Source organism: Manis pentadactyla, chromosome 4 (genome assembly GCF_030020395.1).
Source record: "Manis pentadactyla isolate mManPen7 chromosome 4, mManPen7.hap1, whole genome shotgun sequence".
Taxonomy (NCBI): domain Eukaryota; kingdom Metazoa; phylum Chordata; class Mammalia; order Pholidota; family Manidae; genus Manis; species Manis pentadactyla.
The window spans coordinates 189,574,744-189,587,667 of record NC_080022.1 but is presented as its reverse complement, the minus strand read 5'-3'; the positions used below and the strand labels follow the sequence as shown (position 1 = coordinate 189,587,667).

The 12,924-nt window shown below is 64.8% G+C and overlaps 1 protein-coding gene across 21 annotated transcripts; it reads right to left on the bottom strand.

Moving 5' to 3' along the window:
• Window positions 1–4,056: 4,056 nt before the first annotated feature.
• GCGR (glucagon receptor) lies at window positions 4,057–12,912 on the bottom strand. Of its 21 annotated transcripts, XM_057501841.1 has the most exons (15): window positions 11,697–11,829; window positions 8,648–8,832; window positions 7,768–7,928; window positions 7,584–7,686; window positions 6,825–6,932; window positions 6,627–6,748; window positions 6,435–6,541; window positions 6,204–6,360; window positions 5,962–6,121; window positions 5,827–5,887; window positions 5,554–5,623; window positions 5,189–5,277; window positions 4,955–5,093; window positions 4,832–4,873; window positions 4,057–4,515 (listed from the first exon to the last, which is right to left on the bottom strand). In XM_057501841.1, exons 3-15 carry the CDS (start codon window positions 7,822–7,824, stop codon window positions 4,291–4,293), a joined length of 1,440 nt encoding a protein of 479 aa, XP_057357824.1. In that variant the 5' UTR covers window positions 7,825–7,928; window positions 8,648–8,832; window positions 11,697–11,829; the 3' UTR covers window positions 4,057–4,290. The 21 variants fall into 21 exon arrangements, with proteins under 21 accessions (XP_057357824.1, XP_057357815.1, XP_057357816.1 ...); XM_057501832.1 differs by having other exon boundaries at window positions 4,832–5,093; window positions 5,189–5,460; XM_057501833.1 differs by having other exon boundaries at window positions 4,832–5,093; window positions 5,189–5,460; window positions 7,584–7,680.
• Window positions 12,913–12,924: the final 12 nt, after the last annotated feature.

Below are 12,924 nucleotides of genomic sequence, written 5' to 3'. Positions count from 1 at the left end.
CTGCCAGCTCGCTTTTCTGGGCGACAGAGGCCCTGGGCCTGTGGTCTTTGCTGCCAGGAACACCTGGGAGGTGGGATTACAACTAACAGGCCACATGCTGGGATGGCGGTGAGGCCTTCACAGGGTGCTGGGTGTGAGCAGGGCGGGTTGGGGTCTGGATCTGCATCTGCAGAAGCAGCCTGCTCTTGGCCCAGAGCACCATCTTCGCAGCAGACCTGAGTTCCAGCGCTGTCCCCTTCCTAGAAGGGAGGTTCTTCTGGGAGTCGTGACAAATGGCTGAGGTCTTCATGTCACCGTAAAAGTGGGCCTGGCATGGGGCAGAGGGATGCTAAGTGGTGGGGAGCGTGGGGCCCAGGTTTGGGGTGGCAGTGGCCCTTCCTCCTAGCCTGGCCCAGCTGTGGAGGGGAGCAGGCCCTCTGATCTGAGCCAGGCCCTGGCTGCACTGCTGTTCCCTGTCTGAGGTGCTGGGAGCTCGCATTGGGGTGATGGGTTGCCTGGCTCTGGGTGGCTGGAGACACCTCACTGTGCCCTGTACAGTAAGGGCGGCTGGGGAGAGGAGGCGACATGTTTTGGTGGAATGGGGGTGTCCGGTTCCCCATCTTGTCCTGCTGTCTGCACACATGTGCTTTCATTTGAAGGTAACTCCGTGGGGCTAGTTTTATTACCCCAATTTTATGAAAGGGGAAGCAGGACCTCTTGTAAGAGACTGACTTTGTTCAGATTTTTTTTTTTTTTTATGATATGGCAAACATTCTTATTAGTATTTTCCCAAAATGTTCAGATTTTTAAGCTTTTGTTTTTGTCAGTTTTAATTGAGTGAATACCGAGAAGCACTCTGATCAGGGTCATGCATACTGAGCACGAACATGTTGCTCCCTGACACCACCCAATACCCAGTCCGCATCACCCCAGGGTCTAGGCAAGTCAAACTCAGTTGGAAAAGCCAAGTGCACCTGCTACATGGGCTGGAGATGCCCCTGAAGTCACAGGCACTCCCCGCATTCTCCCTCCTTTTCTGTGTTGGAGACCCCTGTGCTTTTGGTGATGCAGTTTCCCACATTCCGGGCTGCTGGCCACATCCTTGTTAAGCTCTGTCCTCTGCGTTTCTGTGAACAGGAGGCTGGGGCCTTGGGACTCAGGGAGGAGACCCTGGGTGAGAGGACCACTCTGGCCTCTGTTGAGAGCAGGCTACAGGAGGGTTTCCAAGTGGAAGCAGGGAGGTGGTCAGGAGCGCTGTCAGCGAGCTGCCGGGGGAGGGAGCTCGGGGGACCGTGTGAAACGTGAAGTGCCTGGAGGGAGTTTGAGCCCAAAGTGTAAATTCTGGGGATCGATGGGACTAGAGGCGCCGGTCAGAAGCTGCCTGCTACTGATGATTATTTAAGATTGGCAAGGAAAGAGTGGGGCCTGACCTGCAGCGGTGCATCGGGGGGACTGGGAAAGGGACTGATGGTGGCGGGGAGCGGGCGCGGGTGGCTGGGCGGAGGCCCCTCACCTGGGGGCGCCCGACAGCCCCTCGGCTGGTCTTTTGGGTTGTATTTCTGCCCATAAGCAGTGTCCACTGCTTGAAATCGCCATTTCCTTCTCTCCCCACTGCCTTACACAGAGGCATGCTTCTCCCGTCAGCCACCCTCACTGGTGCTCGCTCTTGACTTCGTTCGTGGATGTGGAGTATTTACTTCATGTCTATGTTTGCATTCGGAGCTGAGCCATGTGGTAAACTGTGATTTTTTTCTTTTCTGCACAACTTTGTTTTCCTTGGAATTCCTGTCTTTTCTAATTTGTTTCATTTTCTGTGTGTAAACGCTAAGTCTGGAGTGCTCCTCTGGGCCATCTAAGTCTCCTCTCAGTGTGTTGGGTCGCTGATTCCTTGAGGGTGTCTCTCCTGGAGACCTCTGCCCTCCTTGAGGCCCCTAACCCCCCCACACATGCAGACATGCTAGCTGATACCATACATTCTTTTGGGGAAAGCACAGAATGCAGAAGTGGAGGTGGAGGTGGGAAGGGGCAGAGGCCCTGGAGCGCTCTTCATCCTAGATGGAGAATGAAGCCATGTGGGTGCTGGGCCCTGGTTTAGGAAGAGGGTTCACCCTCCACCGCTCCTGCAAGGCTGCCTGGTCACAGCCAGTGTTCATTGGCTGAGCAAGTCCAGCCCCTGCCAAGCCTCCACATCCATGCGACTCCACCAGCCTGCTCCAGATCCCTTGGGAACAGGGACTGGGGTGAGGAAGGCCAAGGGCAGAGGGAGTCGGGACGGGGAGGGCTGCCAGGAGGCCCTAGGAGAGCAGCTCCCCCCACGGCAGTGACCAACCCTGAGCTCAGGTGGCATGAAGGAGAGCCTCCGAATACCAGCTCCTGTCTGCACAGTCTCCTGGGGATCCCATCAAGATCTGGCAGGGTCCCTCTGGGCAGGGGCTTGGAGGGGAGTCAGGCTGGGGCCTGGGAAGCCTTGGACAAGAGGTGGTCTGCAGCCTCAAGGGCAGGGGCCTCAGGCTGCCAGCTACACAGCTGGCATTGCCCAAGGGCCCAGCAGAGGTCCAGCTGCTGCACTGGCTCCCAGCCCTGCAGCCCCCACCAATCACAGTGACATTGGCACCCCACCTGGGCCACAGGAGAGCCCAGTCTCCCCAAACTATGGCCAGGAGAGCTGTGCTGCTGTCTCTCTCGAACCAGATCCACTTCTGGAGATCCGTTTCTCCCACTTCAACCTGCTTTGTGGCCTGAGATTGGTGGGGATGAAGGAGCCCGCAGAGGACATCCGGTTCTGGATGGCCTGGGGAGGCCTCTACTGGGCCTGAGTTCCGCTCCGGCTGAGGCTCTTGGGGAGCCAGTGTTTGGGGCTGGAAGGGGTGATATGAGCTGCCTCCCTTGGCCATCTCTCCCTGCCCATCAGGCCTGTGGTGGGCACGGGTGCATGGGGGTGCAGGTCCCCTCTGGAGGGCCCCAGTGCCTCGCAGGTAATTGTATTTACTTTTCCTGAGAGGCCTCCTGTCCTCTCATTTGCTCCAATTAGCCACGCTCTGCCTGAGCAGCCCCAGCCCACGTGGGCAGCCCACCTCCTGCCCCAGGGCTCAGGGATGCCCTCCCTCAAGCTCCTCAGGCCAGGGACACCCAGCTGGCTGGTCAGACTTGTGCCCTCTGCTCCTCTGGCTCCTGCCCCCTTTGACGGCCCCCTGCTTCCCATGTACACACCCTTCCACGCATCACGCCGCCACCGCAGGGCGTGCTCAAGAGGTGGCCACAGCCCCATGCAGCTCCGGCTCCTGCAGTTGCCCTCGCCTTCTGGGTCAGACATCCTGCCCCACGCAGCAGCCTGGCCTCAGGGTCCGCCCATCCCAGCAGGCTGCTTGGCTTTGCCCTTGTGAGCCAAGCCCTCGCTCTCTACCAAAAGGTGGTGATGGCAGCGTCTTTGCCCAACACAGCTGCACGCCACACGCGAGGGCTGGGCCAGGCCCCTCTTCTGGTGGCTGGGCCCGGCATATGTGTGGCCCGGAGAGCTGTGCTGCTGTCTCTCTCGAACCAGATCCACTTCTGGAGATCGGTTTCTCCCACCTCAACCTGCTTTGTGGCCTGAGATTGGCGGGGATGAGGGAGCCCGCAGAGGACATCGGTTCCGGATGGCCCGGGAGGCTTCTACTGGGCCTGAGTCCGGCTCTGGCTGAGGCTCTGGGGGAGCCAGTGTTTGGGGCTGGAAGGGGCATGATGCCAGCTCCCTCCCTTGGCCATCTCCCCCAGCTTTCCACATTCCTCTACCGATGAATGGTGACCTTCGGGGGTTGGTGGCCAAAACTAATGGGGGCCTGTCCACCCTGGCTAAGGGTGGGGGTGAGCCCTACCTAACTGGGATGGGAGGTGGCCAGAAACTTCTCTGGAGGCAGAGGGAGGAGCACCGCCAGCCCTATTTCACACTTCGGGACCCCTCAGGGGTTCCAGCTCCAATTCATTTGTAAAATGGGGGCTCCCAGAGGGAGCACACCAACATAAGCCCCCATCCGGGGCTGCTCCCTTCCCACAAGGAGGCCCTGGGCACAGCCCAGCAACCCAGCTACACGCGGCAGCCACCATCCAGCTCTTTATTGGAGGACACGCAACTCCTCAGCCCTGGGCATGCTGACATGTGGCGGGATGTGCAGGCGTGCACTCACAGGGCAGCTTCCCCACCACCCTGGGCACCGAGCAGGCGTGGGAGGAGAGGCCATGAGGACAGTGGGGCTGCTGCCCGGCTCCCCTGGGCTGCCTGGAGATGCCCTCTCTAGGCCCCCGAGTCTGACCCCAGCAGGGGCTCCAGGGGCTTCAGACGGGGCTCTCATCCAACCCGGGGAGGCTGTCGGCCAAGCGGGTCTCCGAAGAGCGGTCCTGGCTGGCCCTGTTGCTGGCACCCCCAATGGAAAGCAGCAGCCTCTCACTGCAGGGGCCACCGGTGGGCTGGGCTGAGGCCACATGGCTGCCAACAGGGCGCTTCTGCAGTGCTTTGCCCCCGCGCCAGTGGTGCCAGCACCGCAGCAGCTCTGACTGCACCTGGGGGGCAGGTGGGTTGGGCCAGTCCTGGGGCAGGCTGGTGCCACTGACCCAGAGCCCCCAACCACTGTGCACCTGGGCAGAGAGCAAAGTGGGCTCGGCCACCATAGAACGCCATGTTCTTTGGTTGCTGGGGACCCCCTTCCCTGTACGCCCCTGAGAACAGGTTGGCCGACCCATCTCAAGAGGCCTGACGCCCAGTGCTGTGGCCACTCTGCCCAGTGAGCATGGGTGGACGTGCAGGGCTCCCACCCCGTGCCTGTGCTCCACCCGGACCCTGACCTCAGGGCTGGTCCCAGACCTGCCTCCCACCTACCTCCTTGTTGAGAAAACAGTAGAGGACAGCAACCAGCAGGCCCTGGAGAGAGGAGATGGTCAGGGCAGACCCAAGGGTGAGGGGTGATGGGGGGGACCAGTGGTGCACAGGCGGGGCAGACACCTGGAAGGAGCTAAGGAAGAGGTCGAAAAAGAGCTTGGCGGAGCGCAGCGTGCCCTGGGCGTGCTCATCTGTCACGAAGGCGAACACCACCTCATGGACCCCCAGCAGAGGTATGAGGGTCAGCGTGGATTTGGCCAGCCTGCAGGGGCAGAGCCTGAGCCAGCGGGCCCAGCACTGCCCCTGGCGTCCCCATCCTGCCCACTCCCTGTCTCCAGGGCCCCTGCCCACACCCACCGCAACTTGTAGTCAGTGTAGCGCATCTGGTGGGCTCGCAGCTTGGCCACGAGGATGTGCAGGATGTGAATGAAGATGCAGAAGTTGATCTGCATGTGAAGGGCAAGGCTCAGGGGAGCCCTGGGCCCCATCTGTCCCTCTGGCAGATGGGCCTGGCAGCCAGCTGGGGCGCGCACAGGATGGGTAGAGGCCCAGGGCACCGAACAGTATCCTGGCTGAGTGCCGGGGCCTCCCTCTGTCTGCCCAGGCAGGATGCAGTCGGTCTCCCTGGGCTGTCCCAGGCCAGCGACAGAGGAGAGGCTGGGCCAAACACACTGGCCTCCACGCCCCACCCTACGGGGCCAGCATGTACTCTGTGTCCTCACCAGGATGGCCAGGAAGACCGGGAAGCGCAGGATCCACCAGAAGCCCATGTTGCCATTGCTGGTCCAGCACCTGCAGGCAGGGCCGGCTCATCCTGGCAGTTGCCCAGACCCCTGCCCGACCTCGCTGGGATCTAATCAGCGCCTCAGGAAGGGCAGGGCTGTGGCCACGAGCGCCCCCATCCCTGGGCACCAGGTCAGCTCGCCCCCGCCGCCCCTGGCCAGAGGCCAGCATGCCACTCCGCACAGCCTGCCGGCCTGTCCGCTCATACTCACTGGATGTTCTCAAACAGACACTTAACCACCGCCCAGGGGATGATGAACAGCATGGGAGCGCCTGTGGGGTGGAGGGGGGCAGCTGTGGTCCGGGGGCCCCAGGCAGCCTGCCCCGCGGCCCCCGAGCCCACTCACCCCAGCCAACGGTCAGGTAGAGGGTGAAGAAGCTCCTCTCGGGGGCAGTGGCGAGGCCCAGCAGGCTGTGCAGGTACATGCCCTCCACCAGGAGCCAGCAGTAGTTGGCCATGACGCCGTACTGCATGAACACCGTGGCCGCCCGGCAGCCAGCCACCGCCTGCCGGAGCAGCAGCACGAGCTGGGACCACGGCCACTGGCCACCCCAGGTCCAGGCCGGGAGGCCGGGTCTGGGCGCTCACCCCGCCACTCAGCCAGATGCTCACGCTGAGGTCGTCGCCGATCTTCTGGTTGTAGCGGGTCTTGAGCAGCGCGTCAATGGCCAGGACAGAGCTGGCCTTGAGCACAAAGGACGCAAACAGGTTCGCATGGATGTAGTTTCGGGTGCAGTGCAGCTTGCTGTGGGGACAGCGAGTCAGCCTCTGCCCACCACCCTGCCACCTTGCCCCCCAGCTCTGGGCGGGTGGGTGTACCTGAGGCCCAGCAAGATCACCAGGGCCAGGAGCAGAGCCCCCAGGGACAGGGAGTACCCCACGGTGTACATCACCTGGAAGCCGCTGTACATCTTGGCTGCCTCCTTCTGTAAGTTACAGCAGCTGGTCAGGGCTGGGCGGGGCCACTTCCCCTGTCCCCACAGGCCCCCGGCTCCACCCCCACGCACTGACCTGGACCTTGAGCTCCTCGTCATCCATCCGGCACTGGGAGGCATTTCGCCACGGCTGCCCCCGGGGCCCGCGCACCCACTGCCCATCGGGCCCACACCGCTTGAAGACGAAGTGGCGCTGCACTGCGGGGCAGGCTCTGGTCAGCGCCGCACCCTGGCCTGGGCGCCCTCACCAACCTCACGTCCCCTCTGTGGGTACCTTTGTGGTGCCAGGGCAGGTACCAGGGGCAGGACATGCTGGCTGTAGTGTTGGGAAGGGTGTCCGGCCAGCAGGAATACTTGTCAAAGGTTCTGTTACAGACCAGCTCTGCATGATGGGGGCAAGGTGGGGTGCCCCTCAGCAGGGCCTGGCCACACAGGCCCCCTTGCCTTGCCCTGGAAGCCTCTGCTCCCCAGCATGCAACGTGCATGCAGATCCCTCTGAACGCCCACTTCCCCTGGACCACTCCCACCCATGTCCCTTTCGGCACCGTGGGTCTACACTGTGCCCCAAACCCGCTGGGGTCTCCCCTCATCCAGCACCTCCCTCTCTGCAGCTGAGCCCCAGTTCTGCCGGCACCCTTCCCAGGTGCAGCACAGCCCCAGGGCTCGCAGACCTGCTCCCTCTGCCCAGTGCAGGCCCCTCCCTCCCTCAGGTGCTGGCGGGCTTCGCCTCCCAGCAGCTCCCTGCCCACCTCAGTGACTTCCAGACTGGCTCCTGAGTGGTCCAGTGGCCCCACCCCACCCCGCCCCTCCTGGGTCTGGAGCGGGCAGTGCCCCCTGGGCTGCCTCCCCTCAGTCTGCTGGGCCTGGAGCCCCGAGGGGCGCAGAGCATCCCTGGGCCCAGCAGCTGGGGTGGGTGGGTGCTCAGCTCCGGGGCACCTCACCATTTTTGTTCCTGGCTGGCCTTGGAAATGCCACTGGCCTCTTCGCGCTCGGAGAGCTCAGTAACTGCAGGGACTGGGGAGGCCAGACTCACCTGTGGGTGGGGGCAGCAGGCTCAGGTTGTGGAGACACTGGTCGCCATAGAGCTGCCACTTCTCAAACAGGAAGTCCATCACCTGGGCAGCGGGGACCTGCAGCTGGGACAGTGGAGGCACACGGTGGGACCACCAGCAGGTGGGGCTGGCAGGGTGCAGGAACAAGGGGACGGCAGTGCTCACCTGGCAGGCCAGGAGCAGCAGCAGGAGGTGAGGGCCGCATGGCAGGGCTGGGAGCATGCCTCTGGGCAGCCGCCCCCCCACATCTGGCTGGGGCTGCACGGCTAGCGCAAAGGAGCCTCGTGGGCGCACACTCTGGTTCCCAAGTGTCACAGCAGCAAGGGCTGTGGAGGGTCCCCCAGGAGTGAGGAGAGGGGTGTCCTGCATCCCTAAAGCCGCCCCTCTGAGCCTCCAGCCTGTTGATCAGGTGGGAGCTGCGAGGGAGGAGACGCCAGAAGTAGTTGCTCTTCGCCAGCGAGGGGGTGGTGGTCGGCCCCATGCAGGAGGGCTTGCCCAGGGCCTCGGGGGCTGCGCTGTCCCCCCTGCCTGCTGCTGGCTGGCGCTCTGGCCACCCCGCCACTGCGCTTGTGGAGGACACTGTCCTGCCCAGTGGCATAGCTGTGGACATGGCGCACAGCCTCCCTCGCTGCCCAGTTCCTTTCGGCATCCGCCATCCTCCCCACCTATTTTTAGCCCCTGGGAAAGTCAACTTGCCAGCCAGGGGGGTCCAGGGCCATCCACCACTGCCACGGTCATCAGGATGGCCCCAGGCCAGCCCCCAGCCTATCCAACTTGTGCTCAGGATGGGTTGTCTAGGTGCCCGCCTGGGCCCCACCCAAGGCTCAGGCCTGGCCTCCTGGGTCCCCTGGGGCACAGCATGCAGGTAGCCGGCAGCACGTTACCTTGAGATTAGCTCTGCTGGCTGCCAGGGGTCCAGACACGGGACCCACACCCTCATGGTGCCTGCAGGGGGCCGGGGGGCCTGGCTCTGGGCGGGAGCCCGAATGTGGCAGTGGCCCCATGAATCCTCCCTCACTGCATCCAGAACCCATCTTCCACTCACAGTGAGGTCTTCAGGTGCAGCAGGGAGCACTTCCCAGGGGAGCTGGCTGCAGGGCCCCTAGGACTGACTCGAGTGAGCCCCTCCTGGGCTGTGACCAGGCCCTTCTCTGGGCTCTCTGGTGAGGAGGGAGCAGCGATGGACTGGTGGATGGACAGATGGGCAACTGGCTAGCTGGAAAAGAGGGCCTGGGAGCAGCCAGGGGAGAGGGGAAGGTACAGGGTACAGACTGGCCAGAGGTGGAGGGTTCCTGCCTCCTCCTATGAGGGATCAGTTCAACCTGGGGTTCCCCTGAGATTCACTCCTCACCCCTAATGGGACCTTGAGATGCCACCAGGAAGTGTGGGAGCTCAGTGACCAGGCAGCCACCTGGATCACAGCCTACTATGGGGCTTCTAACCCCAACCCTTGGCCTATGGCCAGGCAAGACCCAGTAGTCCCTGATCCCCAGTTCCCAAGCCAGGTGAGAAGACACCGAGGCTTAGGGCTGAGGGTGGAGGAGCTGCCGTTTGGAGGGCTTTCTTGGCAGAGAAGGTGGCAGGAAGGTGGGGGATGAGGGGCAGTTCAGGTGTCCCCAGCCCTGAGGTCACCACTGGGCCCTATCTCCTGATTCTGATCAGACAGCCCCGTCTGCCGCTGCCCCTTGCGCACCCACGCTCCGAGCGCACCCAGCTGTTGGACAAGGGGAGGTGGGTATACAGGTTTGGGGGTGCAAGTTGGGCTAGAGGCTCTGGTGGCAGAGATGGGGAGAGTGAAACAGGCTGGCTGGGCATAGTGGACAGTGAAGATGCAGGAAGGGGACGGGAGGAAGGACAATGACCGAGGAGCTGTGCGACCAGAGGCCCTGAGGTCGGGGCTGGGGGAAGGAGGAGCTCTGGGGACATCCCAGTGAGGGTCTGAGGAAGAATGACAGCCCCTTACACAAGCCTAGCTGTGCCTCGACTTCCCTGCTGGAGAGTGGGAGCTCACCTTGCTGACCTCCCGGGCTGTTAAGGTAGCCTAATGAGCTAATGGTGGGGGAAGGACGGGCAGGCCACCCCTGACTGCCCCTGGTGGGCAACCTTCGTGCCTGCTTGGGGTCAGTCTGGGGACCCCAGAGAGAGGCTGGGCCCAGGGTGCAGGGGGAGAGGGAAGGGCTGCCCTGGGCCCCTCTTCTGCTGAGCCTCCCTGACCTTTCTCCATGGCAGCCAGGGCAGAGGTGTATGGGGGTCTCTCCACATACTCTTCTCCCACTCCTGGTCTCGTGGGTGGGAATGGGAATCCTTGAGGACTCACTGCCCACCTCCCCAGCTCATCACCCAGGGACCACGGGCTGAGGAAATACCCCAGCTCAAGGCACTACTAGCCCCAGGGCCTCAGGAAGTCCCACTAATACAAGAGGCTGAGGGTGACCCCCCACCAGGTCTCTGATAGAAACACGAGAAGGGGCAGAAGGGGGCAAGGGGCAAGGAGAGTGGGGGGCTGGAGGGGCTGTGAGCCTCTCCAGGCTGAGGTTCTCGGGCCCCTGCCCTAGGCACCTGGGTGTGAGGTCGGCCCCACCGCAGGGGGTGGCATTGTGGGTGCAGAACACATAATTTCACTTCTCAGCCTCAGTCTCCCCACTTGTAAAGGGGAGATCTCTGCCTCCTCCACCAACAAGTGAATGAGCTTGGCCTTCTGAAGGGAAGGGTGGAACATGGTGCCCAGGGTCCTCCCTGGGGGGACACGAAAACCCCAGGGCAGCCTGTCAGGCATGGGGATAAATATTTGTTGAGTGGATAAGACGATGAGATGACGAGGCAACCAGATGTGAGTGAGCCCCGCTCCCGTGGCCACAGCTCCACTCGGCCCCGTTTTCCACCTTATTACCCTCCTTGCAATGCAGAGAGCTGGTGGGGGTGAGGGTGACTGCCAGCACCAGGACCCCCCTCCTCCCACACAGCGTCGGCCCAGGAGGGCTCCCTGAGGGCTGGGGGCCGGAAATCCAGGCGGCCTCACCCCAGCGCCCAGCTCACCCCCTCTCCCCTCTCCCAGCCCTGCGCCTCCCCGATGGATTTAGCCGCCCACCCCCACCCCGGCGCCGGCTCGCAGGCCCAGGTCCCGCCCCAGGCCTGGCAGAGCACAGCACTCCCGAGGGCTCGCCGCCCAGCCATATCCCACCGATTTCCAGTGGGGATGGCGAGAGACCCAGACCTGGGGCGGCGGAAGGGGCCTCCGGGGTGGACGCCTGCCGGCCAGGAAAGGCAGCGCGGTCATCCCCAGCTGGCCCTGTGACCCGGATGGGTGGCCTGAGGACTCCTAGCCCCCGGGGTAGGAGGTGTGTGTGGGTGTTTGTGAAACCAGAGCAAGAAGGGAGGTCACGGCCCCAGGGCCGGGCACGCAGACTATTGACAAGGCCCGATTCCTGCGTCTCCCCCACCCCCGCGGGGCTGGGCGGGCCTGGAGGCGGGCCAGGTGCAGCTCCCCCCGCAGCCTTCAGCCCCCAGCGCAGACGGATGCGGGCGCCCCGATGGAAGAGGTCAGTCGGGTCGGGACGGGGGCAGAAACCGACGGCGGCGAAGTGGGGGTGGGGGACGCCAGAGAGGCGGGAGCAGGCAGGGCAGTGACCCGCCCTCGCCGCAGGTCACAGCGACAGGCGCGGGCCTCGTGAAAAGCGGACCAGGCGGGGTGCCGACGCCCTTCGTTCATCCCGGGGAAACCCGGGTAGCTGGCTGTGCCGCTGGGGCGACCTGGGAGCGGGGGTCGGCCGGGCGGGGCGGCAGGGCTGCCGAGACCCCGCGTCCCCGGGGCGCCTCCGCGGTGCTGCGTGTGCACAGGGCGGACGGCAGGGGGAAGCGGGGAGAGCCCAGCGCGCCCGACGGTGCGGGACCCGGTGGGCCGTCCGAGCTGGAAGGACGAATGGCCTGGGCTGGGGACGGAGGTGTCCGACGGGGGTGCGGACGGAGAACCCGGGGCCCCGAGAAGGCCCGGCCCGTGGCCGGGGTCCCCGCCCGCAGATCCCGCGCTCCCCGACTCCGCGGGCCCAGGTCGGTCCCCGAGCGCCCCCCACCCCACCGGCCAGCCAGGTGCTCACCGCGCGCGGCTCCGGCCCGGCTCCCCGCTGTCCTCGGCGCGCTCCGGTCGAGCCCGGCTCTGAGCCCCCGCCCGCGCCCCGCGCCAGCTGCGCGCAAACTTTCCGGCGGCGACACTGGGCGGCGGTGGCTGCTGCTGCGGCGGGGCGGGGGCGGGGGCAGCGCGCGGGGGGGCGGGGGACGGCGGCCGAGGGTCCCCGCCCCCGCCGCCCCCGCCGCGCCCCGGCCCGCACGCCTCAGGCCCCGAGCCTGCTGTGCAGACGCCTGCCCGGGTGCGCCCACCTCGGACCCCGGCCTGGCAGGCAGCCGCCGCGACGGGCCCGCAGTGGCCGCGGGTCGGGGCCGAGATGGACAGGTGGGGAGTTGGGAGGCTGCGACCCGCACCCTTCCTCTGCTTCCGCCACGTTCGGGGGGTTCTCGCCGCGTCTTTCCGTCCTTGAGCTGATCTGCTGCAAGGACTGACCCACCACTCACCGCCCCGACCGAAGGTCCCGGCCTGGGGTGGGGGCCGAGGAGTGTGCCCACCGGCCCGGCGGGGAAGGCCCTCCGCTGGCTGAGGCTGGGCGGTCCCCGGGGTGCCCCGTCAGCCCGGCCACCCCCCTTAGGCCCCCTCCAGCGCCGCTCATTCTACAGGCCCGCCGACCCGACTCCAGCCCCCTGCTGTGTTCCCGCCACCGGGCCTGCAGCCGGCGGGTCCCCCACTCCTTCCACGCCGCCTCCTGCCCACACTCCTGAGCCCCAGGCCCCCAGCCCTCAGGAGGCTTCCTCTTTGCCCCCAAGTCTAAAGCCCCCATCCAAGCCCCTGCTTTGGGGCCGCCCCGTCCCTCACCTGCTCCCCAGCCTCCCAAGACCCTGCTCAGCACCCAGGGACCTCAGGGCCACCAAACCTGCCTGCCGTTGCCCTCTTCAGCTCTCCCTGTCCCCTTGGGGCTCCCTGGTCTGCAGGTGTCCCACCTGGGACCCCTGTCCAGGGCCCTCTGACCTGCTCCCAACATCCCGGAGGCTCCTCCTTCACCCACTCACCTGCCAACGGTCCTGAGGGCTCCAGTCGGTCAAATACTGATTCTGCTGCCTGCCTTTCTCTGGGATCGGTCCGGGCTGCCTCTCCGCAGTCAGCCACCGTCGGGCCACCACCGTGCCGGGACATCTTCCCTGGCCCAGTGGGTTGGCTCCTTGGTTAGATGCTGTCCTTGGCCTGCAGGGCTCTCCTCCTGCTTTAGGGGGGGCATC

Bases quoted from the DNA above. Each gene is read 5' to 3' on its own strand.
- GCGR (XM_057501824.1), bottom strand. From the start codon at position 8,636: ATGGGTTCTGGATGCAGTGAGGGAGGATTCATGGGGCCACTGCCACAT. The intron at 7,768-8,486 runs GTAACGTGCTGC...CTGGCCTGCCAG, and splicing joins CCAGCAGAGCTAATCTCAAG to GTGAGCACTGCCGTCCCCTT. The intron at 6,933-7,583 runs GTGAGTCTGGCC...CCCATCATGCAG, and splicing joins CCTGCTGCCCCCACCCACAG to AGCTGGTCTGTAACAGAACC.